Source organism: Leptonychotes weddellii, chromosome 10 (genome assembly GCF_054177405.1).
Source record: "Leptonychotes weddellii isolate Sample4059 chromosome 10, ASM5417740v2, whole genome shotgun sequence".
NCBI lineage: Eukaryota > Metazoa > Chordata > Mammalia > Carnivora > Phocidae > Leptonychotes > Leptonychotes weddellii.
The window spans coordinates 16,442,522-16,470,225 of record NC_138378.1 but is presented as its reverse complement, the minus strand read 5'-3'; the positions used below and the strand labels follow the sequence as shown (position 1 = coordinate 16,470,225).

The 27,704-nt window shown below is 54.4% G+C and overlaps 2 protein-coding genes across 6 annotated transcripts in view; one reads left to right on the top strand and one right to left on the bottom strand.

Moving 5' to 3' along the window:
- ZHX3 (zinc fingers and homeoboxes 3) overlaps nt 1–11,122 on the bottom strand; it is a 129,872-nt gene extending 118,750 nt beyond the window's left edge. Inside the window, exon 1 of one of the 2 annotated variants that reach the window (XM_081832779.1) lies at nt 11,007–11,122. The gene's annotated coding sequence lies outside the window, so the exon portion shown is untranslated. Of the gene's footprint in view, nt 1–10,313; nt 10,970–11,006 lie in introns of those variants that run through there. The other variant, XM_081832777.1, reaches the window with a different exon arrangement.
- Nucleotides 11,123–11,300: 178 nt separating this feature from the next.
- LPIN3 (lipin 3) lies at nt 11,301–27,698 on the top strand. 4 transcript variants are annotated; one of them, XM_081832783.1, is made up of 21 exons: nt 11,301–11,451; nt 15,108–15,251; nt 15,398–15,594; nt 16,770–16,865; nt 17,806–18,071; nt 18,270–18,362; nt 18,705–18,825; nt 18,996–19,338; nt 20,148–20,247; nt 20,388–20,548; nt 20,999–21,092; nt 21,191–21,260; nt 22,902–22,994; nt 23,070–23,113; nt 23,827–23,953; nt 24,868–25,016; nt 25,205–25,291; nt 25,742–25,894; nt 26,089–26,203; nt 26,283–26,386; nt 26,549–27,698. In XM_081832783.1, exons 3-21 carry the CDS (start codon nt 15,406–15,408, stop codon nt 26,691–26,693), a joined length of 2,550 nt encoding a protein of 849 aa, XP_081688909.1. In that variant the 5' UTR covers nt 11,301–11,451; nt 15,108–15,251; nt 15,398–15,405; the 3' UTR covers nt 26,694–27,698. The 4 variants fall into 4 exon arrangements, with proteins under 4 accessions (XP_081688909.1, XP_030897063.2, XP_081688911.1 ...); XM_031041203.2 differs by having other exon boundaries at nt 15,398–15,597; XM_081832785.1 differs by lacking the exons at nt 23,827–23,953; nt 24,868–25,016 and having other exon boundaries at nt 15,398–15,597.
- The last annotated feature ends 6 nt before the right edge of the window (nt 27,699–27,704 follow it).

Genomic DNA, 27,704 nt, shown 5'->3' with positions numbered 1-27,704 from the left:
GCCTTCGGCTCAGGTCATGATCCTGGAGTCCCAGGATTGAGTCCCGCATCAGGCTCCCTGCTCGGCAGGGAGTCTGCTTCTCCCTCTGACCCTCCTACCTCTCATGCTCTCTGTCTCTCATTCTCTCTCTCTCAAATAAATAAATAAAATCTTTAAAAAAAAAAAAAGAAAGAATGAAAAATACAGAGCAGCAGAAAAATGGGAAAGAACAGGGTCTTGGCTTCACACAAAGAAAATCCAAATGTCCAATAAACGTATGGAAGGTGCTGAGCCTCATTAGTAATCAGGGAAATGAAGCAGAGAGAACACCTACTACAAACCCACCAGATGGCTAAAGTACAAAGTCCGATAGTACCAGTTGCTGGTGAAAACTGTTGGTAAATGCAAAAGGGGAGCTCCCATATATTGCTGGGGAGAGTGTACTTGTCTAATCATTTTGGGAAACAGTTCAGCATTATTTTTTTAACTTAAGCATAGGAATACCTATAACCCAGCAATTCTGCTCCAAAGTATACACCTACGAGAAATACATGCCCAGGTAGACAGGTAGACATGTACAAGAATGTTCACAGCAGCATTATTTATAATAGCCCTAAGCTGGAAACAACCCATATGTCAATTGGTAGAAAGGATAAATTGTGGTATATACACTCAACGGAATGCTTTATACTGCACAAAAAATGAACCACACCTGCACACAACATGGAAGATTCTTATAAACAATGTGGTGTGAAAGAAGCCAAACACAAAAGAACATCCACATTTAATGACTGCTTTTATATAAAACCCATAACCAGACAAAATTCAACATGCCCCCTGCTCCCATAATCTTTGCCCCTCCTGTACTTATGAGATATGTGAAGAATGGTAATAAAAGATGGATTTGTGGGTGCCTGGGTGGCTCAGTTGGTTAAGCATCTGCCTTCAGCTCAGGTCATGATCCCAGGGTCCTGGGATGGAGCCCCAGATTGGGCTTGCTGCTCAGCGGGGATCTGCTCTTCCCTCTCCCTCTGCCCCTCCCCCGGCTCTCTCCTTCACACTCTCTCTCTCAAATTAATAAATAAAATCTTCAAAAATAAATAAGTAAAAGATGGATTTGCAAGGTACCTGGCTGGCTCAGTCAGTGGAACATGCAACTCTTGATCTCAGGGTCGTGAGTTCGAGCCCCACATTGGGTGTAAAGATTACTTTAAAAAAAAGGATGGATTTGCAAACAAGTTGGGGAATCACTTTTTTTTTTTTTAATATTTTATTTATTTATTTGACAGAGAGAGACAGAGCGAGAGAGGGAACACAAGCAGGGGGAGTGGGAGAGGGAGAAGCAGGCTTCCCACCGAGCAGGGAGCCCGATGTGGGGCTCGATCCCAGGACCCTGAGATCATGACCTGAGCCGAAGACAGATGCTTAACGGCTGAGCCACCCAGGCGCCCCAGGGAATCACTCTTTTGTCCCCAGCCACAACCAACCCCCCTGCTGGAGTACCTCCAGTCTGGAGGGATGATAAAAGAAAATGGTCCTGGAAGTGAGCTGAAGGAAGTTATTGACACAGCTGTCTGATGTGGGGGTGGAGAACAAGAGTCAGGCACCCCTTATGTTGGGGTTCATTATGAGGACCTCAGTGACATTTTAATAAAGTCACTCAAAGATAGGGGACCATAATGATGAATTTCTAGTGTATTAAACCTTTAAAGGAGACCTGGAGACCATGAAGTGGGACAAGAATCATGGGCAATTTCTGTTTTGCAACGACGTGGATGGAACTGGAGAGTGTTATGCTGAGCGAAGTAAATCAATCAGAGAAAGACATGTATCATATGACCTCACTGATATGAGGAATTCTTAATCTCAGGAAACAAACTGAGGGTTGCTGGAGTGGGGGGTGGGGTGGGAGGGATGGGGTGGCTGGGTGATAGACACTGGGGAGGGTATGTGCTATGGTGAGTGCTGTGAATTGTGCAAGACTGTTGAATCACAGATCTGTACCTCTGAAACAAATAATGCAACATATGTTAAGAAAAAAAAAAGAAGAAGATAGCAGGAGGGGAAGAATGAAGGGGGGGAAATCGGAAGGGGAGACGAACCATGAGAGGCGATGGACTCTGAAAAACAAACTGAGGGTTCTAGAGGGGAGGGGGGTGGGAGGACGGGTTAGCCTGGTGATAGGTATTAAAGAGGGCACGTTCTGCATGGAGCACTGGGTGTTATGCACAAACAATGAATCATGGAACACTACATCAAAAACTAATGATGTAATGTATGGTGATTAACATAACAATAAAAATTTAAAAAAAAAAGAATCATGGGCAATTTCTGAAATGCACGGTGCACTAGCCAAATAGGGCTAGGCTGTTTTCGCAAGATTCCCAACAATGAACATAATTTGTGTGTGTGTATGTTCTTCCAGATTTTTTTCAGGATATCTGAACATTTTTCATTAATATAACTATGGGATTATACAACACACTGTTGAATTTTTTAAAAAACTTAACAGGTGGTAGACATCTGCCCATTTCAATCCATATCGATCTACTTCTTACTTGGAGGTGGTGGATATATTCATTATCTTTTTTTTTTTATTCTTATGTTAATCCCCATACATTACATCATTAGTTTTAGATGAAGTGTTCCATGATTCATTGTTTGTGCATAACACCCAGTGCTCCATGCAGAATGTGCCCTCCTCAATACCCACCACCAGGTTAAGCCATCCTCCCACCCCCCTCCCCTCTAGAACCCTGTTTGTTTTTCAGAGTCCACAGTCTCTCATGGTTCGTCTACCCCTCCGATTTCCCCCGCTTCATTCTTCCCCTCCCGCTACCTTCTTCTTCTTCTTTTTTTTTTTTTTCTTAACAGGATATATTCATTATCTTGATCGTGGTGGTGGTTTCATGGGTAAGTACACATGCCAAAACTCCAATAGTACACCTTAAATATGTGTGGTTTACTGTACATCAGTCACACCTCAATAAAATGAAAAGTGTTGTGCTTTCAAGCTCTTGGACTGCTTTCCCCACTTAGCTCTGTAAGTCCCATGCTGCTGTATGCACCCCTATTTCATTACTTCTCATAGCTGTGTGGAATTCTGAGGTCGACGTCCACCATGGTTTACTAGTTCTTTCCTTTAGCACTTCCCCTACGTCCTGTTCACCCATGCCATGAATAATGCTATTCTAAATAACCTCCTTCTTGTCTTACGTGTATCTGAGCAAACTTCCAGAATACATTACAAAGAGTGAAATGGCTAACCTCTGTGCCCTATGCATACTTAATGTTATTGCGAACTACCTGTCTATTTTACAGAACGGCTAAGCAAGTTTCTATTCCTCCCAGCTGGGCATGGAGAGTGCCCAGTCTTCACTCAGGTTTCTGACTCTTCACGCTGCACGAATGTCCGTGCCTCGTCCCTCCCCTCCCCCTCATTCGGTATTGACTTCATGGTCGCCGACAAATAATTCTGCAGGCCGTGGCACACGCTGTGGCCATTCCCTCATGCTTAGCAGATGGAATTTCTCTCCATCTTTACTAGGTTTGTAATCATGTTTTTTGGGGAAGGGCGCAGGTTCGAAAGGGGAGCTCTCTAGCCTGTCTTTCTGGGCACTCCCTGGCTGCCTTGAAAGGTCCCATCTACACGAAGGAACTGGGCCTTGGTGCTGGGGCCAGTGTTTTAAGCTGCAAGGAATGTGGTGACTCAGCTGGTCTCACAGGGACACCTCTGTGAACAAGGCCGAGGGAAGGAAGTCATTACACAGACAGCTGGGCTATAAAAAACAAAAATACTCCACACACCAAACTCTACAAAGTAGTGTGGCTGTGTGTCCCATGACTCAACGGGACTGCTTCTGCCACGTGGCACTCGGCTCAGGATATGTGGCACACGGCCCTCACCCACTGCCAGCAGGCTGCCCTCTGAGCCGCTTGCAAAGCTGGCTGGGCGGGGGCCCCAGGGAAACCTGTGCCGGTCCTCTCTCCACCCTCTCCACTCTGCCCATTGCTTCCCTCATCATCTCCTTCCTCCTTCCTCCCTAATCCTCTTGCCCTTAAATAAAACAAAAACAGGAATTTAGTATTTCACACCTGTTGGAGACGTGGCAGGGACACAGCGAGGTCAACACACGGGCACCCCAGGAAGGCCCTCCTGAGTCTGGCAGATGCCCATGACAAGTCATATCACCTAGGCAGGGGCTGGAGTCCTGGGGATAGAGGCTGGAAGGAGATGGAGAGTTTGAGTTAAAGGCAAGACCATCAGAGATGTGGACACTTACCCACTAACCTTTACTGGAGACCTACTATGTGCCAGACACCATTCTTGGGATATATCAGCAAAGACAGATCTTGTTCTCATGGGGCCTACATTCTCGTGGAGAGGGAGACAAACACCAAATATCATAAATAAGTAAAATATATAGCACGTAAAAAGGTGGTTCGTGGTCCTGGAAATGATTAGAACAAGAAAGGTGGATGGGAGTGGTCAGGGCAGAAGGGTGACATCTGAGTCATCTTGAGGGGGGTGCAGGAGTGAGCCATGAGGGTGTCTGGGGAAAGAGCACTGTGGGAACCACCAGGGCAAAGTGGGGAGTGTGCCCGGTGTGCTTATGGATCCATGAGGTGGTGAATGGATGGCTGTGGAGTGGGGGATGGGGACGGAGTGGAAGAGGAGGGTGGCGGTGGGAGGTGTGAGACTGGGAGCTGTGGGAGGCTTCTGAGCAGAGATCCCAACAGAACAGATTTTGGGTTTAACAGCATCCTGCAGTCAGATGGCTTTGACCCCTGGGAGTATGGCACACAGGGAGTACAAAATGAAACTGGAAATCTTGCCAGAGATGTAGAATTTATGAAGTCAATGAGCATGAAGTTGGCAAACAGCTAGAATCACACAAAGCACTGGCGAATGAGGGCCTATTTGCGTCAGGTCAGAAAAGGACAGTGACAAGGTAGGAGTTTCCAAAGAACGATTTAAGTCAGAGTTAGGTCTTAAGGAAAACCAAAGGAGCCACAAAGTATTTTTGGATGGTCGTGCTTTTTAGAACATACAATGCTCCATAAGGGATGTCATACCATGCAACCTACGCCCTGCTCCCAAAGCATTTATTCTGTAGTCATACTAAAAATTATGAACCAAAATTTGTAGGTATAAGATAATAAGATTTTGTTCAGTATACTTTTAAGTGTATGTTAATAACTGGTTTCCTTTTCTTCATATGTAATAATGGTTCCCACCTAGCCAGGTTGTAGTAAAGATTAAATAAGAGCATTGACTAATACTTACAACTAATATTTATTATAGATCTTCTTCCATGTGTCAGGCACTGAGAGAGACTGGGGGCAAAGTGATGCACAAAAGTACCCTCATGAAGACATAGCATTCATCAAATGGTATATATAAATAAATAGTCACATAAAAGAGAAGGATGAAAAAGCACATTAAAAAAAGAAAGAAAAGGCATATGATGCTACAAGAGCCTACATCAAGGAGTTAACCTAGCCAGAAAGTGTACTAGTTTCTGCTCCGTAACAAGTCACTACTGACTCAGAGACTTGGAACAACATATTTATTACCTCAGTTTCTGAGTCAGGAGTCTGGGCATGGCTTAGCTGCGTCTTCTACTCAGGGACTCCTAAAGCTATGATCAGGGTGACAGCAGGACTACATTCTCACTCAGGGGCTCCAGCTCCTCAGGTTATTGGCAGGATTCATTTCCTGGTGGCTGCAGGACTGAGTACCCTGACTTCTTGCTCGCCATCAGCGGGAGGCTGCCATAGGTCCTAGAGACCACCCACAGTTCCTTGCCCTGTGGGCTTCCTCAACATGGTGGTTTACTTCATCAAGTCAGCAAGGAGAGTCTCCAGAGCTTATCTGCTAGCAAGACTCTTACATAACATAGTCATGGGAGTGACATGCCATCACCTTTGCCGTATTCTATTAGTTAAAAGCAAATCACAGATCCCACTCACACTCAAGAGGAAGGGATTACACAAACATGAACACCAGGAGGTGGGGATATGGGGATACAGGGGCTCACCTTAGAGTCTGTCTGCCACTGAAGGTTTCCCTGAGGAAGTAACAGTGGAGTTGGGAACTAAAAAATGAGTTGGTGGGACACCTGGGTGGCTCAGTCGGTTAAGTGTCTGCCTTCAGCTTGGGTCATGATCCCAGGGTCCTGGGATTGAGTTCCGCATCAGGCTCTCTGCTCAGCGGAGAGCCTGCTTCTCCCTCTGCATCCTGCTCCCCCTGCTTGTGCTCTCTCTGTCTCTCCCTCACACACACAAATAAATAAAATCTTTTAAAAATAAAAATGAAAAAAAATGAGTTGGCATTAACTACATAGATAGAGGTCAGGGGGAGAACTGTCTAGGTAGAGAGAACAATGTGAGCAGGACAGTACAATAACATTCACAAAGGATCTAGTACAATGACTAGCAGTGTTACTGCTCTCATGCTTAATAACCATCCATGGCTCCTCAGTGCCCATGGTTTTGCATGACATTCAAGGCCAGATGGGTCAACTCCTTACATTCACTTTCTCTCTCTACCATCTATGCCTTTACTCACCACTTCCACCCACTTAGACTGCCCTTGCCCTACTATATATACTCCGTCTATATATAATTCAGAGCCCAGCAGAAATTGACCTTCCCTAAACAATATTTTTGAACATCTATTTAAGTAGAGGGAACTATGCTAGACCCTTGTTGAATTGCAAAGCATAGTGAAATATGGTCCTGGATGCCAGATAGTGGGTGGGGGCAGAAGTTATAACCAAATAAAAAGAGGAAGAATAGGAGGTCCCCTGCCGAAGGTCAAGCCCATGGGGCAGCTGGTTAAGTCCTGCAGAGATCTTAAGACGACAGAACGCTCCACTTCATGCAGTGGTTAATGATCTTTCAGTATTCTTCCCTAGGCTAGAAATTACAAACGGATTCTAAGGTCCAGCCAAATTGACGTTTTTCCGGGAAGGACAGTTGGAATTGGGAACTGCCCAGCCTCAGTCCACACTGCCAGGCAACCTGGCCAGGCCGGTCAGTCCTCGGCTGGCAACAACGGCTTCGTTGGCTGGAAGAGGAGATAGCCACGAAGTGTCCTGTGCTCCAGCCCAGGAATCCCTGGCCACATCCAGGGCCTGTCCTTGAAAAGCTGGGAGAAGAGGCCCCAGTAGCCCCACGGCCTTTGCCACACCAGCAGGAAAAAAGGAACATGGGAGGCAAAAGCCACCCAGGCCAGGGGCCCAGAGCCTGGCTTCCTCCAACCACTGGTGGAGGGCGGAGCCGGAGGCGGAGGGTGGGACCGGAAGCAGGGGCGGGGTTGGATTGTGGGTGGGGCCGGCAGGGGCGGGGCGGTGACGGGCCCTGCTTCCCCAGTCCCGCCTCTCAGTCCCGAAAGGAGCCGGGCTTGAGCTCCGCGATGCGGGTCTTGGAACTGAGTACCTGCCCTCTCCTGCGATTGGGGGTTGAGTCTCTGCAGACGCCTTGGAGGGCAGAAGCAGCCTGAATCTAGGGGTGGGGGAAGGCCTGGCACCCCCTGCATCTCTACCGTCCACCCTCATCTTCCCTAGTGCCCTCTCCACCTGGAAGCCAGAGGGCTTTTCTCAATACCCATTAAAGCTGTTTCCTTTGTTCTGCGGGCAGAGGACCCTCCCCCCACAATCTGATACCTCCTCCGCCCCTCACTCTCCTCACCTTCATCTTCTTCAAGACTGAACCACCCCCAGGTAGCTCTGTAGGGCCTTTTTACAAATTAGTCCCTTCGCGTGGAACATCATTTCCACCTTTCTTCATGTAACTAATTACGACTTATTTTTCAAGCTTGGGTATCCACTTGGGAAGGCCCTCCTTGACCCCCTCCCATCCTGCTATGGGCTCCTCGGCTTGGCCCCGCTAAGCCTAGTCATCTTACATCGCAATTGCTAGACTACCTGTCTATCCTTTCCCTTCTCCCCACCCACCCCAAGACTGTGGGGTCTCTGCAGCATCTCTAGTGCCTGGCCCAGGTATGGTGAGATCATAAACACCCTGCCTGGCAGTCTTCTGCCATCCTCTAGACCTCCGCCTGGTGACAAACCCCTATAGTCACTTCACTTCTTAGGGCAGCAGGTCTCAAACTAGAGCACATCAGAAACACTGGCGGGTGGGAGGAGGGTGTCTTATTAAAATACAGATGGTTGGGCCCCACCCTCAGAGTTTCTGATTCATAGGTGTGGAAGAGGGCCTGAGAGTTTGCACTTCTAAAAAGTTCCCAGGCGCTGCTGATGCTGACACAGGAACCCCATTTTAAGAATCACTGTGTTGGGGCATCAGTTTCTTCATCAATAAAATAGGATAACTTCTGTCCCTGCCATGTGAGGTTTTGTGAGAATCAAATGAGATTATGCAGATGAAGAACTAAGCATGGTGCCTACACCCAGTAGGTGCTCAATAAGTGTTTGCAAATGCTACTGGGAGTGGGAGGAACACATGCCATCAGAGAAAACATGAGCAGTAGAGGTAGGTCAGGGCCCAAGCAGGTCAGCTGGGCTGGCAGAAGAGCAAGGCCCAGCACAGTAGCCAGGGAGTCCAGGTTGTGCTATGGAGGCAGATGGGAGCCATGCACAGTTCTGGAGCAGGGCAGTGACAGGAGGAAGCTAAATGTGGCCAACATTGAGCAGGAGGCACAGCAGCAAATTCCCTGTGCTGGGTTTTTCTCAGCTGTTTGGCCAGGCATAGAGCTGCCAGATTTAGCAAATAAAAATGAAGGATATCCAGTTAAATTTGAAGTTCAGATAAATAATGATTTTTTTTTTTTAGTATAAATATGTCCCAAATTGCATGGGACATACTTACACTAAAAAACCTTTTGTTATTTATCTGAACTTCAAATTTAACTGGGTGTCCTTTATTTTTATTTGCTAAATCTGATAATCCGAGCCAGACATCAACTGCCTGCCCCAGCCCCAAGCCTCCATACTGGAGGGAGCCAGCCCCAGGTTCCTCTGCCTCACTTTCTCCCTTTCAATGAGGCCACCAGGAGTGACTGAGGAGCTGCTCCTGGGCCCAGTCTTGCTGCCAAGACAAGTGGTCACACCTGCAGGCCTGGGTGAGCAGGTCCCCCCACTTCATGCCAGGATCGCCCAGCAAAGAAATAGTGAAGCACAGTAAATAATCACTGGGTCTGTAATTTAATGAAGCACATAAGGTTACCAAGTCCCATAAAGAAGGAGGTGCCACCTGCACTTGTGGGTTACTCAAGAAACAAACAGTTGTCGATGATATAGGCCCACCCGGTGAGTGTACCCAGAGAGGAGAAAATATCCTCTGTCCTTAACCCCAGAAATGATCAACACAAGTGCTCAGACTGCTTGCATGCTCACAGGACACCATGGGAATGGTTATATAAACTGCAAGCTAGAACAGGGGGTCCCTGCCTCCATCAGCTCAGCTGGGCATTGGGATAAATCATGCTACCAGAGGCTGCCTCTGTCTCCCCCAGCCCCATAATCACCAAATCCCAGATGATTCATAATTCCGGAAACAAGCCTGTCAGAAATCCAATTTCTGCAACAACCTTTATATCAACTTTTTTTCCCTCTAATGAGGAACAATGAAAACAATATGTGCTCCATTTTTTAAAAAAATGTGATAGACATTACTGAATTCCTAGTGTGTGCCCTGTGCTGTGTTCAGCTTTTTATTTAGCTCAGTAGTTCTCAGCCTTGGCTGCACATTGCAAACACCTGCAGATTTTCCAGGTGATCCCAGTACCCCAGGTATCAGTATTTTCCCCGGGTCATGGTGATTTCAACACACAGCCAAGGCTGAGAACCACTGATGTAGTTCATCCTGCTTAATCCTCACAATATGCAAGGTAGGTGTTACCTCCGTTTTGCAGATGAGGAAATTGAGTTTCAAAGAGGTACAGTGACCTGCGGCTTGTGTAGCCATAATCTTGGACCTCTGCTTTCCTCCCAGGCTCCCTTGAGGGATTCCTATGTTTCCACGGGTAAATATCATGGGTATATATATAATGCTTCCACAGATATGTTCGCAGCCTTGCTGCCCTCCGGCCACCTTGAGATAGCTCTGCTCCCAGCAGGGCTCTTCGGAGACACCAGCCAGACTCAGCCTGGGTTTAGGACTGACACTAAACGACTTTTGCTATAGTGAGGACCACTGAGGCCAGTCACTCCACCCAGGTCCTGGCATCTAGGGTCATAGAACGACGGCGGCCCCCTCCCATTCCCCACCATCCAGGACCCTCTAAGCCTGGGTCTTTATAATTGCGTCTCACCCCCCCCCCCAAGGTTTTCCTCAGTGCCCTCCTCCTTCACAGCAAACCCCCTCACCTCCTGATTCTTCTCAGCTCATCTTCTTTGCAGGAACCGTACATCCACACAGGTTGTGAAAGAGGTCTCTGATCCAGGACAGGCCGCGAGCCACAGATCCGGAGGGAAAAGCCGTGCGCTAGCCCGACTCCTCGCCCGGGGCTCGCGGGCCTACCGATTCTTCAGACGTGGGCGCACCTGGGCTCACCTGTCCCCTCCCGCGGCGCCTGCCGGCCGAGAGGACGATCAGCTGGGCCAAAAGGCTGGTCACCGCCTGCCCTCTGCTGGCCGATGGCAGTATTGAGCCCGCTGCCGCTCCACCGGTGCGTCAGAGGGATGGAATGAAGGAGCGGGCATTTATTGAGCTCCTGCTGTATGTCAGGCACTGAACTGGGAGCTGGGGGTGTAAGGATGAATGCGACCTGCTTTCACAAAGTTCAGCTTCAAATGAGGAGACAGACAATAATCAAATAGTCATTCAAGCAAATATGAAATTACAACTGTGGGCTATGTGAGCATATAACGCGAGGCTCCTGTCCAGTCTACGGGGTGTAATGGGGGGCGGGGGGAACGGTCAGGGAAAGCTGCCCTTGAGGAGGGGACGTGTGAGCGCCAGGTGCCCCACAAAGTCATTCCATGTAATCCTGAAAATCCTACAAGGTGGCTATCCCCTTTGCCAAAGCAGGAAACAGGCTCGGGTTGGGGAAAACCTACCCAAGGTCACACAGCGAACTGGAAGCAAAGCCAGGAGGGCCTAAATCGGCCCGATTCGAAAATCCCCACTTCTCCGCTGTTCCTGGCAGTGGGGTAGGTGGCAGGCCACCGGGACGTCCCATCTAGCCGCTCTAGGGCGCGGGGCGGGGCCGGGGTGGAGCCTGCGCGGGGCGGGGCCTCAACTCCGGCCTCGCCCAGCCTCTATAGGTGAAAGGGCGCCCTTGGGCGTGGGGACTGGGCGGAGGCGGGGTCTTTGGGGGGGTGGAGCCTGGGCGGATTGGGGCCTGCAGACACCCGCCAGGCTCAAGGGGCGGAGCCGGGATCTCACCCGGTCCTGGAGGAGACGGAAGCTCCAACTGAGTGTGGGGCCGAGGACACTTACCGCTGACCCCGTGCACTCAGGCGGCGTTTCCGGATCCCGGAGGTCCAGTGGGCAGCTCCCCAGGTAGGGCCTAACCCCGGCTTGAGAAGAGGTACCCCTTCCCCAGCCCTGCCCTGCCTGTCTGTCCTGCCATCTGACCCACGTTTCTTCCTGTCCGCGGGCCTGGGTCCATTTCTGGACATCAGAAGGTAGCTCGGGTGGAGGGGCCGGTCTCACTTCGTCCCCCTCCCTGGCCCAGCCGCTGCGGGACCCCGGACATCCAGAATATGGGATCAGGAGATAAGATGCCAAAAACTCTCAGGGGTGGCTGGCCCAGCTTCACCCCAGGCCTTTGGGAGGTCACCCACCCTCTCTGGTACTGAGTGTCCTGTGTTGCAAAACAGGGTCTGACCCTTGCTCACCCTGTGGAGATGGGGTGAGACCCAGTAGCTGTGACGGGTGCTGGGGAGCCAGGGGTGGAGCTGTCTCCCTTCCAGGGCTATAGGAATGCTTATCCTCCTGCTTCTTCTGGTCCTGCTGTACCTTCACCCTTCCCCAGATCTGGGAGCCCAGAAAGGCTGAAGCTCAGACCCTGGGGTAGAGCTGTGTGCTGGCCTGGGAGGCCTGTGGGTGTTCCAAAGTGGGCCCTGAGGCTTGGGCGCCCTGTGGAGGCCTGCCTGGAGTCTACCTGCTCACTTTGCAAAAAGCGGGCCACCATGGTGTAAGAGGGCCTGGAATGATATGGAAAGAAGTCTAACCTCTCAACGGTGGGCAGAGACAGTGCATTGCTGACCTGTAGTGCCCTCAGGACCAGCCTGGGTGACTGAGGCTGTCATGATGCCCAAAAAGATGCTGCTGTTGATAGGTGACACCTATGGGCATTTATCTCATTAATTACTCACACATCCCCTATCCCCATTTCAGAGGCTGAAACCGAAGCTCAGAGAGATGAAGTGACTTGCCCAAGGTGTCAGGGAGGGAATTAGAACCCAGATAGTCTAGGGGCGCCTGAGTGGCTCAGTGGTCCTGGGATCGAGTCCTGCATTGGGCTCCCTGCTCCGCGGGAGGCCTGCTTCTCCCTCTCCCACTCCTCCTGCTTGTGTTCCCTCTCTTGCTGTCTCTCTCTGTCAAATAAATAAATAAAATCTTAAAAAAAAAAAAAAAGAACCCAGATAGTCTAGTATCTTACAGTGTCCTGTTGCCACCCAGGATCTGGGCATCCGGTAGTAACGCCTTGACCTAGGACAGCAGGAGGAGAAGGAAATGGGGGGATAGGATTCAGAGGGCTCGGGAGGGAGGGATGCCCATGAATCCTGAGAGGAATTCAGCTGATCTGGGTCCCCGGGGGAGAGATGAAGTGTTTGAGTTTAGACATGTTAGTTTGGGGTGAAGGGTGGTATAAGGGAGCCAAGCAGAGCTCTTGGAGAAGACCAAGAAGGCAGGGCTGGGTCCTGGGGGAGAGCAGATGCCTTCAGAGATGGGTGCAGATAGAAGAGGGATCCCAGGGCTTAGCTCATTGGAGTCCCCCCAAATGCTGAGCAGGCAGATGTGGGGGGCATCCACTCGTAGTGTGGGGGGGAACAGGGGGAGGAATGAATTCTAGGCTGAGGACGGTTTGAAAAATTGGGGCCTTGTTTCATAAAGGGGAAACTGAGGCTAGCACATTACTTGCCTGAGGGTGCCCCACAGCTGGAGCAGAGTAGGACCCCATGCCTCCCAGAGATGGTGCCATCTCTGCCATTCAGCTCTCCTACCTCACTGGCTCTCTACGAAGAGCAGTTTTGTTCCCCGGGGGACATCTGACAATGTTTGGAGACAATTTGGTTGTCACACTGGAGGGTGTGTGATACTGGTATTAGTGGGTAGACACCAGGAATGCTGCTAAACATCCTACAATCCCCCCAAAGCAAAGGATTATCTAGCCCCAAACGGCAATGATGCTGAAGTTGAGAAACTCTGTACTAGGTCAAGCCGAGCCGGTCCCTACCCAGCCCAGCTCTTTTGTCCTCAGCGGGGCAGATAGCGAAGGTCTGAGCCTCCACCTGGGCAGACCTTTGCCCCCACTCCCGGTCTGCCCCTCCCATGCTTGCTCCTTTATTCCTGGAAACTTCTGGAGTCTTCTCTGCTTTTCCTGAGCACAGTGATCTAGAGACCTGCCCATCACATGTCTGACCTTTATTCACAGAATTGGGTGTAGGAAGGAACCAAAGTGGAGATTTTCACCTAGCACATAGTGGGTGTTTCGCAGATAAACTGTATATTATATTTGAATGCCATTATCAGGGTCCAGAAAGCTTCATTTTATCCCAAGTTTTCATTTTAGCAATTCCAGTTGTACCTTAGGTTTCTGAAGTTCTAGGTTTCTAATGAGCTCCCAGGTGATGCTGACGCTGCTGGGCCACATTTTGAGTGGCAAGGCATTGCAGGGTTGTGCAGAGGTGGGCTGGGGCGGCTGCCCTCCCTGCAGACAACTGTGGGGTTGTTTGGGGACTGTGGGGTGGCAGGAACCATGACATGGGGTCAGGAAACCGGGATACGAGTCATCACTCTCCCCACCCCGCCCCATCTATGGCCTATGGATAAGTCACTTAACTTCTTTGAGGAGTGGTCTTGCATGGCAGGTGGTCCTCCAGGGGTTCTGATGCGGGGTCTGCGAGATGGGAGTGCCATGCGGAGATGGAATGGCCTGGCTCCTGGCAGCCAGAGGGGCAGTAGGCCATTGGCCTGGCCAGCAGGGAAGGGGCCATGAGCTGCTGCTGGTGGGGCGGGCACCGTGCCAGCGTGGAAGCAGCTCTCATTACGGCCCTGGCTCTTCCCCATGGCTGCCACAGCCTTCTGCTTCTGGCTTGCCTAGCTCTGCCTGGTGTGGGAAAGCTGGAGAGACCGGTCTGGCTGGGGGAAGGAGGGGCAGCTTTGGTGGGGTAGGGGCCAGCCTGAGGCCTGAATGTGGGTCTCCGGGCCTGGCCAGCTGAGCCAGGGTCTCAGAAGTGGGGGTCAGGCCTGAGAACTGCGGCCTGGAGACATTGGGGTCAGGCTATGGATCTTGGATAGGATTCCCACCTGTTCCAGGGAAACTGGGAAGGAGTTTGATATTTGGGGCCATAAACTGGGAGGTCATTTTACCCCCAACTATAGGAAATGCCCTCCCTCAAGTATCTGACCCCAGAAACAGAGCTGGGCAGAGCCTTAGGTACCTGAGGTAGCCTACCCCTGGTTCTCCACAGATCAGCCACGATGGTGCAGCAAGGCCCCTTCCAACTCCTAAGACTAGGAAGCAGCAAGACAGATGAACCCATTTCTCAGATGGAAGAACTGAGATTCTCTCCTCCCTACTTACTGGGAAGAGATCAGCCTTTAGGGCTGTCACCCATTACCCAGCCAGGCCCTGGGCCTAATATATCATGAGGCTGCCGCCCATTGCATCAGGGAGGGGTGCTGACCTGCCCCTGTCCCTGCAGTTGGGCCCACCCAGTGGTTCACACTGAGGGGTCTGCAGCCACACAGGCCTGGGTCTGAGTCCTGGCTCCTCTCCTTACTAGTCATGGTCCTGGGCAAATCACTCCAAGCCTCAGCTAGCTTGTCTGTAAACAGCAATAATGACACCCACTCGGCCAGCCTCGCAGGTTGTTGCAAAGATGGAACGAGCCCTGCCACCGCACACCATGGTCATTATCATTACTCACGGCATTTAGAGACGCAGGGCACCCCAGATCACCTCACCCAGGGCTCTCATTTGACAGATGCGGAGATTGGCACTTGGAGAAGGAAGGCAGGTGTCCAGGGGCCCCACAGCAGGTCGGTGGGCGAGCCGGGGCTAGAACCCACACCTGTAGGCACACCGCCCATCCCTCCGGTCTGCAAAGGCGCTCCAAGGGCAACACACCGTAAGTCTGGGGAGACCTTTGCCCCCCACTCCTGGTCTGCCGCTCCCATGCTTGGGGACCTGGAGGTCCTGGGGGCCGGGCTGCAGAGCCTCCCCACTGAGGGAGGTGGACCCGGCCTTTGTTCCAGCACCACCTCCCTTTGCCAGCACCGGCCATGAACTACGTGGGGCAACTGGCAGGGACGGTGTTGGGGACAATGAAGGACATATACCAAGGCCTGAACCCGGCCACGCTGAGTGGTGGCATTGACGTGCTGGTGGTGAAGCAGGTGGACGGCTCCTTCCGATGCTCGCCCTTCCACGTGCGCTTCGGCAAGCTAGGCGTCCTGCGGTCTCGGGAGAAGGTGGTGAGCGCTGGCCAGCCAGGGGCCATGGCAGGGTGGGCTCTTAAGGCCAGGGCAGCCCCTGCAGTCCCAGGAGAGGGCCTAGACCTCCCTTAGGTGGGGATCTGTGCTCTGGACAAGCATCTGTTCTTTTGCATTTTCTTTGACAGTTTGGGGTTGGTTTGGGGGTTTGGGTCCCGGAGGGTTCCCATTTTCCTGTGGGAGCCGCACAGTGGGGCTGTCCCTGGTACCTGGGCCGTCCGACCCGGCTCCAACTTACTAAGACCTCACCTGTGCGTTCTTGGTAAGTCTCTCCACCTGGGCAAATGGTTGCACACTCTCATCTACTTGGTGCCGGAGGGGTGATTTGGGAGAATGAGATAGGAGCTGATAACACCGTCCCAGGGCCAGGTATATGACTCAAAAGGTCAGCTTCTCTCCCTTTGGAAAGTTGTGCTGTCTTCTCTGGGCCCAGGCGAACATGACAGCTTTTTTTTAGTGCTGAGGTCTGGAGTATGAAAAGAGGTTTGGTGGGTCCAAATCCCCTTCCTATGGGGCCCCTGGGAACGTGCCAGAATCCTAACAGGAAAGTGTCAGCTTGTGGGGGACTGTATAGCGAGGCGGTAAAGAGCTGGGGCAGACTTCGTGGCTCACAGCCGCACTTGGCCACCTCCCAGTACATAACACCCCTGGGGTCTCGGTTTCCTCGTCTATAAAGTGGGGGTAGGGATAGGAGCTACTGCACAGTGTTGCTGGGAGGTTAAAGGGGAGAGTCCAGATAAAACTCTCCATCAGTGCCTAGAAAGTGGTCCTTCGTACTATTGTTCATGTAGTCAGTAAGCACTCTGGGGGTTGGGGACACAGCGGCGACAAGATGGGTCATGTCTTGTTCTGATGGGGTGTGGCAGAAAGAACAGAAATCAAGGCAGACAAGAATACTGAGACAGTGGTATGTGCAAGAAAGCCCAGAGAATGGAAAAATGGGGGGCTGGGGGGTAGAGAACTCAGTGCAGCCTCTCTGCAAAGGGGAGCCTGAGCAGAGAGCCTCGGGGTGGGGAGCAGCCAGGCACACCAGAGGCTGTTTGGGTAGGAGTTCCAGCAAGTGCAGTGCTCCAGAGGGGCAGGGGGGCCAGTAGAACAGAGTGTGGGGGTGAGGGACAATGTTGGGGACTGTGCACCACCACACCCCTTTACAGGTCGACATCGAGATCAACGGGGAGCCTGTGGACTTGCACATGAAGCTGGAGGACAGCGGGGAGGCCTTCTTCATCCAGGAGCTGGAGAGCGATGATGTAAGTGCCTTGCGGCACCTGCCCCCTCTGGGCTGGATCTTGGGCCCTGTCACCGACCTGCCCCTGGGAACCACCCTAGCAGCAAGTCTGATGGGGATGGGGGGATCAGCTAGGGCTGGCACTCCCAGCATGCTGTTGGAGCCTGAGCAGAATTGGGATGGGGGCAGCAAGAGCTGATTTCCTATCTGGGGAAAGCTGGGGAAGGTTTCTCAGAAGAGGACACTGGAGCTGGGCCCCTGGAGGGTGAAAAGGAGGCCCTCCCTGGGCGACCTGAAAAGGAGGAGAGTGCTGTTGCATGGCTGGGAGGGGGCTGGAAAGCATGAGATGGATTGTTCTGGATCTGGTGCTGGCTCGGTGCAGTTAGAGCATGGAAGGATGAGGGTGAGGGACGAGGAGAGGGGTGTTTCAGAAGGGAGGCAGAGCCCAACACAAGCCAGCAGGAGGTGTTTCAACAGTCTGAGCTTCACAAACTTTAAATAGGCCCCTATTGTATGCCCGACACTGTGCAGTGGACTCAGGTGACGGGTCACCCCTGCCTGCAAAGAGGGCTCCCAGACCAGCCTGGGAGCCAGACATATAAACAACAGATGATGGAACTATATGGTCATGGCAGTGGAGGGGGTTGGAACTGAGGCTGGGGTTAATCAGGGCAAGCTTCCTGGAGGAGGTGATGTCTGGCTGAGTCTTAAAGGGAAAGCAGGTGTGGGCGGAGGAGGAGATGAGTAGCCAAGTTCCAGGGTTCTATCTGGACAGGGTGGTTCGTGTGGCACCCGGGCCCGATTGCGAGGCCTTGCTGCTGCTGCTGCCTCGGACCAGCCTCCGTGCCTGTTTTCCTGAGCCCGAATGAGCTCACACCCAGGCCCTGGGACTCAGGCAGGGCTCAGAACGATTGGGTGGCGAGGGTGGCTCCCCAGGCTCTAGCCCCTGGTCTGTCTCACAGGAACACGTACCTCCCTGTCTGTGCACATCGCCCATCCCTTGTGGAGACCTGTCTGGGCTCCCCTCAGACTCCCAGCTGAGCACAGCCAGTGAACCTGAGGCCATCTCTGACGGGGTGCCCTCCACTGGGCGGAAGAAGAGGCTTCGCAGGAGGAAGCCCAGGCGGAAGGAGGGCACGGTGGCAGCCAATTCTAGTTCGGAGGAGCTGGAGACAGGCACTGAGAGTGAGCTGTCCCTGCTGGAAAAGCCAAGGCCAGAGCCCCCAGGGTGTGTGCGGACCAGGTGGGGGGCTAAGGGTGTGGGGATACCACCCAGGGTTCAAGCACCGTTTCCTCTGCTGCTGCTGTGACCCTGGACAAGGGCCGTGACTTCTCTGGGCTTCACCTCCCCGAGCCCCTGACACCCAGGCCCCCATGTGCTACCTGGGGTGCCCGGTCCTGTCGGTGACCATTTATTTCCCTGCAGCCCCCTCAGCAGCATCCAGTCAGAAGGGGAGTCCTTACCGCAAGCCAGAGACATCTATCCCTACTCTGATGGCGAGTGGGGCCCCCAGTTCAGGTGAGAGTCTAGGTGGCCTGCAGGCAGGGACCCAAGGCCAAGGTCTCAGAGTGGTTTCTATTTATATCTTCCTGATGAATAATGACATAGAACACGTTTAATATGTTTACCAGCCAGTTCTACATCTCCTGTGCCAAGTGTTTATTCAGGTCTTTGCCCATTTTTTTTTTTTTTACTAGCTTGCCTCGTTATTGTTGGTTTGTAGGAGTCTTCCGTATATTTATACATTCTGGATCCAACAGAGGCACAAATATGTATTATAAATATTTTTTTCCTCAGGCTGGGGTGGCAGTGGTGGGCGACAGGCTGGCTTGAGGGCCTCTAAGTTCTCGCTTTCCGCAGCCTCCCGCCGGGTGGGCTCACATCCCCTAAGAGTGACTCAGAGCTGGAGCTGCGGACCCCTGAGCCCAGCCCCCCACGAGCTGAATCCCACATACAGTGGGCCTGGGGGAGGCTGCCGAAGGTGAGTGACTCCATGTCAGCCTCCCATCCCTGCCTTTCAGGGGCTCGGTGGTCCCCTGCGGGTCAGAAGTGCAGTGACTGAGACTTGGACCCCCAAGGCCTTGTGGGGTGTGGGAGGCAGGCCCTGCGCTGGTTCACATCCCCTCCCCCACCCCATTTATTTGACCAAAGGTAGCCAAAGCAGAGTGGCCTGAGTCCTCAAAGGTTGCTGATGGCAGGGCTGGGTCAGCCTGTCCTCTTTGGGAAGAGCCCGGCACCCCCTCCGCTTCTGTGGCTGGTGCGGACCCTTCGGGACCCCTAATCCTGCAAGCAGGGGCTGGTACCGACCTTCCTCCTACTGACGCGGAGCCTCCCGCTCTGGTGGGCTCCCCTCTCCCCACTCCTGAGAGAAAGGAGACCACGCCTCGGAGCTGCAGGGATGCAGGCCTGCCTCTTCCCTCGAAATCCTGGAGCTGGGCCACCCTGGAGGGCCCAGTGGCTACCAGGGAGCCAGAGGGGGGCTCCAGGAGGGAAGGTGAGTGATGGTTGGCCCTCTCCCAGGGTTTTCCCTGGCCTCACATAACCCCCTGGGTGGACTCTGGTACTTCAAGCGTGTTTTGAGCACCTACTGTGTGCCTGGCACTGTGCTTGGCTCCAGCCCTCACGGGCTCGCGGTGAGGGAGCTAGATGAAGCATGCGTAAGCAGAGAAGAGCATGTCATGGGTGACACAGAAGAGAATCATCGGTGGGCACGGAGGCTATTTAAATCATGTGGTCGGGGAAGGCCTCTCCGAGTGGGGGATGTGTGAGCTGAGACGTGAATGATAAAAGACCCAGCCAAGGGAGGATCAAGGGAAGAGAATTCTGGGCAGAGGGAAGAGCATGTGTCAAGGTCATGAAGTGGGAGAGAGGTTGCATGTCTAGGAAGGGAGGCAGCTGGTGTGTCTTGAGCAAGGCAGGGTTGTGGGGAGGAAGCCAGTAAGATGAGCAGATGCTGGATCATTGCTGGAGCAGGAGCTGGGGTTTATCCTAAGAGTGTGGGAAGGTACTAGGACTCACTGTCCAAATCAGTAGTTGCTGGCTATATATGGCTATGTAAAATGTAGTTAAAATTACTTGAAATTAAATACCATATACAATTCTGTATCTCCATCATGCCACATCTTCAGTGCGCGGATAGTGACGTGTGGCTAGCAGTACTGGGCGGGCAGACAGGGGACATTTCTACCATCCCCGAAAGTTCTACCAGACAACGCTGCTTTAGGGTGTTCAAAGACAAGGGGACACCTCCTGCTCATGCTACTAAGCACATGTTAGGACTAGAGGTGTCCCCTCTGCCCTTAGGCTCCCTGAAGAGAAGCCAGCATCTGGGCCCCAGTGACATCTATCTGGATGACTTGCCCTCTCTGGATTCTGAGAATGCAGCCCTTTACTTCCCCCAGAGGTGCCTGGGTGCTGGGTGCCAGGGTGTCTTGGGATGGGGGTTGGTGGGGCCAGGGGTTGGCTACCAAGGGCCTGAGAGGGTGGGCCCTCCTCCCTCCAGCCTCTTTGTAGTCACATCACTGTTGGCCCCTCTGCCCCCAGTGACTGTGGACTGGGGCCCAGAAGGTGGAGTGAACCCAACAGCCAGAAGCCCCTGGGAGACCCCAACCCCGAACAGGAGCCAGAACCCACTCTGGACATGGTGGATATGATAGAGCTGTCCCTCTGTGGCGGACTCGCTGAGAGCCGGGACATCTCCCTGGGTATGTCTGACCAAGGCCTGAGCCCTTCCAAGGATTGGCACTGAGCCCAGGGACCTGGGGAGGGTGGGGAGGCCCCCAGAGTGGGGGGGGGCAGCAGAGGTGTGAGGCTAGCCTGGGCGCCCTTGCTATTCTCTGCTCTGTGGAGCCCCGTGCAGCCAGCGAGGGCAGGGCATTCCCAAGGCCCTGCGAAGCAAACACTTAATGCTAAGCTGTGATTTACCCTGTGAATCCAAGATGGCGAGTGCCAAAAGTAGAACTTTTGGGGATGGTGGGCACAGCAGGTGCAAACACCACAGGTAGGGAGGAGCCCTGCTGGGTCCCAGACCCAACCTGCAGGAGGCCTGAGTGGTAGAGTGTGTGTGTGGGGGGGGTGGGATCCGGGAGGGGCTGGGGCAGCAGGTCACATCAGACATGTCAGCCTCACTCCTTACTCTCTGCCTCTGTGCCCAGAGAAGTTCAACCAGCACATCGTCTCCTACCAGGACCTCGTCCAAAACCCTGGCCTCCTTGAGCACCCAAACCTGGTGGTGAAGATCAATGAGAAGTGAGTACCAAGCTTGAGCCGCTGGCAGCCCCAGGGTGGCCCTGCCCTCCACCGCCCCATGGCTTCTGCACTCCCGACTCCCCGTTCTGTCTCTCCAGGCATTATAACTGGGCTGTGGCCGCCCCCATGATCCTCTCCCTGCAAGCCTTCCAGAGAAACTTGCCCAAGGTAATGGTTAGAGCACCACTGGGCCTGCAGAGGAAAGTGGGCCCAGCGTGGGGCCCTTGGCCAAGAAGCGGAGAGTGGGCAGAGATGGGCCTAGGGCTGACCAGCTGCAAGACCCACTGTGAGAGGAGCAACTGAGGGCCCCTGGAACCTCACCCCGTGCTGTGCGGACAAAGCCCCACCCCACCCTGGCTTCCTGGCCTGGATGAATCCCATCAGGGTTGGACTTGACTTCGAAGGAGCTCAGGGCACACCGGGGGAGGATGATAACCTTCCACAGGAGGCTTTTAGATCTGAGAGACGAGGCTTGGGAGACAGAGGCCCCGCTCCTTCTCTTACCCTGAGCAGCTCTCCAGCCTGGGCTGCAGCATTGCTTGCTTTATTGGCCTGCATTTGCTGAGTACTTACTGTGTGCCAGGCACAGGCTGTCCTGTCCCCACAGTCATGCCCTCCTAGAAAGACAGTTAATCATAAGACTCAGCCAGATGAATATAAAATTCAACCGTGAGTATTGGGAAGGAGAGGCTGGGTGCTTTGAGAGGCTAAAACGGGGGTTTGCTGAGCACGTGCCCCCTGGGCAGAGATCTGAAGGATGAATAATCCGTAAGCAGATGAGGGACAGGGAACAGCATGTGCTGATGCTCAGAGGTGAGAAGGAACCCAGTCTTTTCAGTCCTTCCCAGAACTTCTACCCTCACTGACCTGCACCTGCCTCCCCCCCGCCCCCCGCCCCGCCATTGGCTCCCCTGCCCCGATCTGGCCCATTGTTCTTGGATTGATTAGACTTGCCCAAGAACATCACCATCCATATTTTGACAGCTGACGCCTCCCTTTGGTGACACTCGGCTCTATCCTCCGGCTGGCTCTGGGCCTGAGCTAGGATCAGAGCCTGTGGGAAGGAGGAGGGTTACTCTCTTGCTTGGCTCTCCTCACCTCCCCCAGACAGATCCACCACCTGAGGCCCCTGGGAGACTCCCCCAGCCTGTTTCCAGCTCAAGGGGGTATCCTGGCTGACCCACTTCCAGGTCATGTCCTCCTGACTTGGGTTCACCATTCTTCTGTAGGACACTGATATGTCTCCTGGGTGGGCCTTGGCCTAGGCTCTCCTGGGCTCCCCCTGGGAATACCTAGCACGAATCTAATCAGCATCTTCCCAAGGTCGTGTTGCCCCCAACAGACAGCGGTGGTAACACACAGAGAGGGAGGCCGTGCATGGGATAGAGTCATTGACCTTTGGGGTTGCCTCTGTTGGTCTTGGACGTTGAAGGGAGTACTGGCTATAGACTGTTCTTCCTGCTGTCACTTGGTGGCATCATGCAGAGAGTACTAGATCCTGAGAAAGTCCCAAAGCACTGCCTTCAGCTACTTTAGTAGGATCTGGAGGCCCGGCCGAGGCTGGGCAAGAGCTAGGGGGTCAAGGCTGGGGTAGGGTGGGGATTGGCAGGAATGGCCCTTGGTCTCCTGTGCTTAGCTCCATGAGTCATTGCTTGGAGTCCCAGCATGGAGGTGAGTATGCTTCCTCAGCCTCCAGATGTTGATAGCACCTTGCTCTAGGGTCAGCCCCAGACTCTGGGTTCATGGGGGCGATGAAAGGTAGGTTTTTGTGGTGCAGGGAAAAATGCCATGGCCTTTATCTGCCCTCAGAGCACTGTGGACAAACTGGAAAAGGAGAAGATGCCCCGGAAGGGTGGACGGTGGTGGTTTTCCTGGCGACGCCGGGACTTCCCCGCCAGGGAGGTGAGTGGTCAAGGTCAAAGGGCGTGGTCAGCAAGGCAGGAGGCGGGGCTCACTGGATGTATGTTCTTCCCACAGAGCAGTGCCCAGACGGAGAAAACCACAGCCTGGGAGCAGCAGGGGTGAGCTGGACCTCATGGCTGGAGTTCTGCAGCTGGAGCCAAGCCTCGGGGTGATCCCTGTGGGGGCAGGGATGACGCCAACACCTCTCCCCCAGCTATGGTTCTTTGTCACTACCCAATCACTTCTACACCCTTTCTTTTTCTTGAGAAATGTCCCCATTTCACAGATGGGAAAACTGAGGCCTAGAGCTACACCAAAAGTCCTAGAGCTGGGAACTGGCAGAGCTGGACCGGGTGCCCAGACTCCTGACCCAGACCAGGGACTACTGTCTTAAGGAGGGGCAGGGCCTCCCCTCTTTGCCAGGGGCAGGCTGACCTTGCCTTGATTTCATCTCTCAAGTGACCAGAACACCCAAGCTTGGGTGGGGGATGACCAAGGGCAGGTCAGCTGAAGCCTAAGCAGGTGGGATTGGTAATAAGCCCTAAGACACACCCCTAGGTTTTACAGATAAACATCTCCAAGGCTACCTTGGCTAGGCACCGAGGGCCAGGAGCCTCAGCTCTGCTGGCCCCTTTCTGGGTGCATACTGCTGGGCTGCGTCCTTATGTCTGTACCCCTCTCCAAATGGGTGGCACCATGGTGGGGTTTCTGATCCTCTGGAGGAACAGGGACAAGCCCCAGGTTCCTTATGGCATGGGCTGAGGGGTGAACATCTACTGGGAGTGTAGGGCCTTGGCTGGTGAGAGTGGCCTGAGAGCCGGGCTGCCTGCAGGGAGAAGACTGATGTCCTGAGTAGTGAGGATGATGCCCCAGAGAGCCCTGTGATCCTGGACGCCCCCTCTCTGCCACCCTCGACACCCGCCTACAAGAAGTCCCTCCGCCTCTCCTCCAATCAGATAGTGAGTGTGTGCATAGCTCTGTTCAGGGAGGGGGGCTGGGGCTGAGATAATTTGGCTCTGTGGAGCCTTGAGTTTACCAGAGCCCAGAATCCATCCCCTCGGCAGCCTCCCTAACAGCCTTTGCTTGAAAACCTCCAGGGTCAGGGGCTTGCTTCTTTATGCACCAGCCCATTTCTTTGTCGGATGCTCTTATGGGAAAAGTCTTCTCTATGTTGTCTTAAAGTATCTACCTGCGGTGGGTTCCCGGCTCTGGATCAGCTCTTAGAGGCCACTCTGAAGGAATCAAAGGCTGATGATAGCCCCTCAGATATTGGCCGTCCCTGCCCCCAAGCCCTGTCTTTGAGCTTAGTCACTGGCCCCCAAGTGGGGCTCTGTCAGGGCGGTGCCCAGGGCGAGCAGCAACCATCTGTACGGTACCCCAGTGTGACACCCACTTTGGGGTCAGCCAGGGCCCAATAGCCTTGGTCACCGGCTGTGGCTGAGAGCTGCCCTGATTCTTCTCTATGGACCAAGGACAGGGCTAGGAGTCTCTATGGATGGATGTCACAAGTACCCTAGCCCCAGGCAGGAGGCTACCTGTGAGGATCTCAAGGGAGTGGGGTGTCTGCGTGCCAGGAGCAGGGTCAGCCTTAGCGCTGACCTGAGAAACCTGGGTGGCAGCCATGGGCCAGGCTTTGCCTGTGAGCTTCATCCCAACAGGGGCAAGAAGGGAGGTTAGGGCTCCTGTGTCTGGGCCCGTGTGGGCCCCGACCAGCACTCTGTGCTCCCTCACTCCCCGAGGTCGCCCTCTACCCGTACGGATGTGTCTGCGTGTGGCTGTCTCTGATGCATTCAGGGAGGTTCTCTGAGTTGGGAGGCGGAGGGGAATGAGAGGCCCATGGGGATCACAGCTTCCCCCCTTTGCCCGGCCCCAGCGGCGCCTGAACCTGCAAGAAGGTGCCAATGACGTGGTCTTCAGTGTGACCACCCAGTACCAGGGCACCTGCCGCTGCAGGGCCACCATCTATCTGTGGAAGTGGGACGACAAGGTGGTCATCTCGGACATCGACGGGACCATTACCAAGTGAGGCCTGGTTGGCCAGGGGAGAGAGGGAGGGCCTGGGACTGGCCTCCTCTGTGCTGGGGGAAGGGGGATGTCAAGAAAGGCCCTCCTCCCCCCCCCCCCCAGTGCACTGTCCTGGGGGCTGGGGGTGGTGGAACGCGAGGGCTACGTGGGGCTGCCTCAGAGTGACCCCTCTTCTGTGGCTGTAGGTCGGACGCTCTGGGCCACATTCTGCCCCAGCTGGGGAAAGACTGGACACACCAGGGAATCACCAGTCTCTACCACAAAATCCACCTGTGAGTGCCTGGGCTGGGGCAGGGCCCCAGGGAGGGAATGACAGGATGTCTGAGGCCACCACAGCCCTTGCCCCAGGAATCCAGGCTTGGGGACCCACGAGGGAAGAAACCCCGGGCATGTCCCTGGATGGTCCTTCGTTCTCCCATGAAACCCTTGTCTCCTGTCGTCTGGCCTCTGAGTCTAACCACTGGCCTTCATGCTGCAGGAGAGGCCTACAGACTTGCTCAAACCTTTGTCCTTGCTGGTCCGCTGGGCCTCAGGACGCTGTCCGCGCTCCTCCTCCCTGGGACAGCTACTGCGGGCATCTCTCCCCGATGTTCTCCCTAAGTCCCTTCCCTGCAAAGGCCTCTGGGTTTGAAGGCCAGAGCTGCGGGGTTGCACTGAGCTGGCCAAAGCCAAGGAATGGCTGGTCTCTGATGGCTCTGGGCCTCTCCTACCCCCACCTCCAGAAACGGGTTCAAGTTCCTGTACTGCTCGGCACGGGCCATTGGCATGGCTGACCTCACCAAGGCCTACCTACAGTGGGTGAGCGAGCGGGGCTGCGGCCTCCCCAAGGGCCCCATCCTGCTGTCTCCCAGCAGCCTCTTCTCCGCCCTCCACAGGTAACCAGCCCTACGAGATACAAGCCCAGGGGTCCTTGCGGGGAGTGACAGGCTCACTGGCGGCTCAGGCCAGGCCAGCATCCGGCCATGCTTGGGTGTCAGTTGAATCCCGCCCCGTGTCACCTGACCCTGCCGTCCTCTGATGGCTGCCCCTCCTCGGTTCCCTCTCCTGCCCATGGCCCCGGCTGCCCCAGGGAGGTGATTGAGAAGAAACCAGAGGTGTTCAAAATTGCCTGCCTGAGTGACATCCGGCAGCTGTTCCTGCCCAACGAACAGCCCTTCTATGCTGCCTTTGGGAACAGGCCCAACGTGAGTGTGTCCCCTCCCCACGGGCCGGGCCGCCTCCTCCCTGTCCCCCAGCCCATCAGCCCCTCCTTGTCCCCCATAGGATGTCACTGCCTACCGGCAGGTGGGCCTCCCTGAATCTCGAATCTTCACAGTCAACCCCCGGGGAGAGCTCATCCAGGAGCTCATGAAGAACCACAAATCCACGTGAGGCCAAACCCTGTCATGGGTCCCCCACCCCTCCCACATCCCCATGCCCCAGCCTCTCCCTGGGCCTCACTTCCACCCAGGTCTCCTCTGCCTGATGTGGTGGGGGCTGGGGCCTGGTGGCCGCTCAGGCTCTCGGTGCTGACCCTGTTCTGCCCACAGGTATGAGCGGCTGGGCGAGGTGGTTGAGCTCCTCTTCCCACCTGTGGCCCGTGGCCCCAGCGCAGACCTGGCCAGCCCTGAATACAGCAACTTCTGCTACTGGCGGGAGCCACTGGTTACTGTGGACCTCGATGCCCTGGCCTGAACCGGCCCCAGCTGCCCCCTCCTCCCTGGCCAGGCCCCAGAACTGACTGGGTGTTCCCAGGGAACAGGAGGTTGCAAGCTGGCTGCCACGGGGCCAGTCCACTGAAGGGAAGGAGGGGGCTGAGGGCTGACTGGCAGCCACAGAGACCCTCCCCCCTGTCCTGTCTCCTGCCTTCTCCAGCTGATCTGCAGGAGGTGGGGCAGCCGCTCCAGGCCTCAGCAGGGCTCTGCCCAGCAGTGAAATGATGATCACCTGGGCCCTTGCAGGATTCTCCGTGCCCTTGACATCCCTGTCCCTGTCCCCCTGGTACACTGCCTCAACTCCTGACAGCACGGAGAGGAGAGGGAGGCCTGTGAGGCTCGAGACCTGCCCACACAGGAGGGGGTTGGCGGCAGCAGGGGGGAGTGCTTGAGCAGCATCTGGGCAGCATGGAGCAAACCCTCTGAAGCCAGACCCTTCCATAACCCTGGCCCCTTCCCACAGCTCTTGCACCAGACCTCACTGCTCTCCCTTGTGCCCCAGGATCTCAGCACACCGCAACCCTGGGTGCTCAGACATCAAGGAACAGGGATCCCAGGGCAGCGCAAGGGCGGAGGGAGTGTGGCTCCCCCTGGGCCTCTCCCATACCCAGCTGCTTCTCCTGTTCCTCTGAGCACCTCCCCTGAGGACACAGCCCCAAACCCTGCCAGTGTGGGTGGCGGTGACCTGCCCACCCTCCCTAGACTTTGCTGGTCAATTCGGCGCCCACACAGCTGCTGAGCGAGCTCTTGCCTGAGGGGCTGTAGGAAGCCGGGCTGGCAGCCCACTGCAGCCTTCCGGCCTACCGTCCTTGGGGAAGAAAATACCTTTAGACGGGCTAAAAGCTTTAATCCAGGCCTGCCCTCCCCCAACAGCACCACAGTGGAGGGAAGAAACCAGAAGGCAGGGCTATAGAGACCTGGAACATAGCACAGGAAGGCCTGTGCTGCTGAGGGGAAACTGAGGCCAGGAGCCGCAACAGAGATGGGCATC

Coding starts and splice junctions, on each gene's coding strand:
- LPIN3 (XM_031041203.2), top strand. CDS start 15,406: ATGAACTACGTGGGGCAACTGGCAGGGACGGTGTTGGGGACAATGAAG. Junction 18,363..18,704: donor GAGTGGGGCCCCCAGTTCAG/GTGAGAGTCTAG, acceptor CGCTTTCCGCAG/CCTCCCGCCGGGTGGGCTCA. Junction 20,549..20,998: donor GAGCCGGGACATCTCCCTGG/GTATGTCTGACC, acceptor CTCTGTGCCCAG/AGAAGTTCAACCAGCACATC.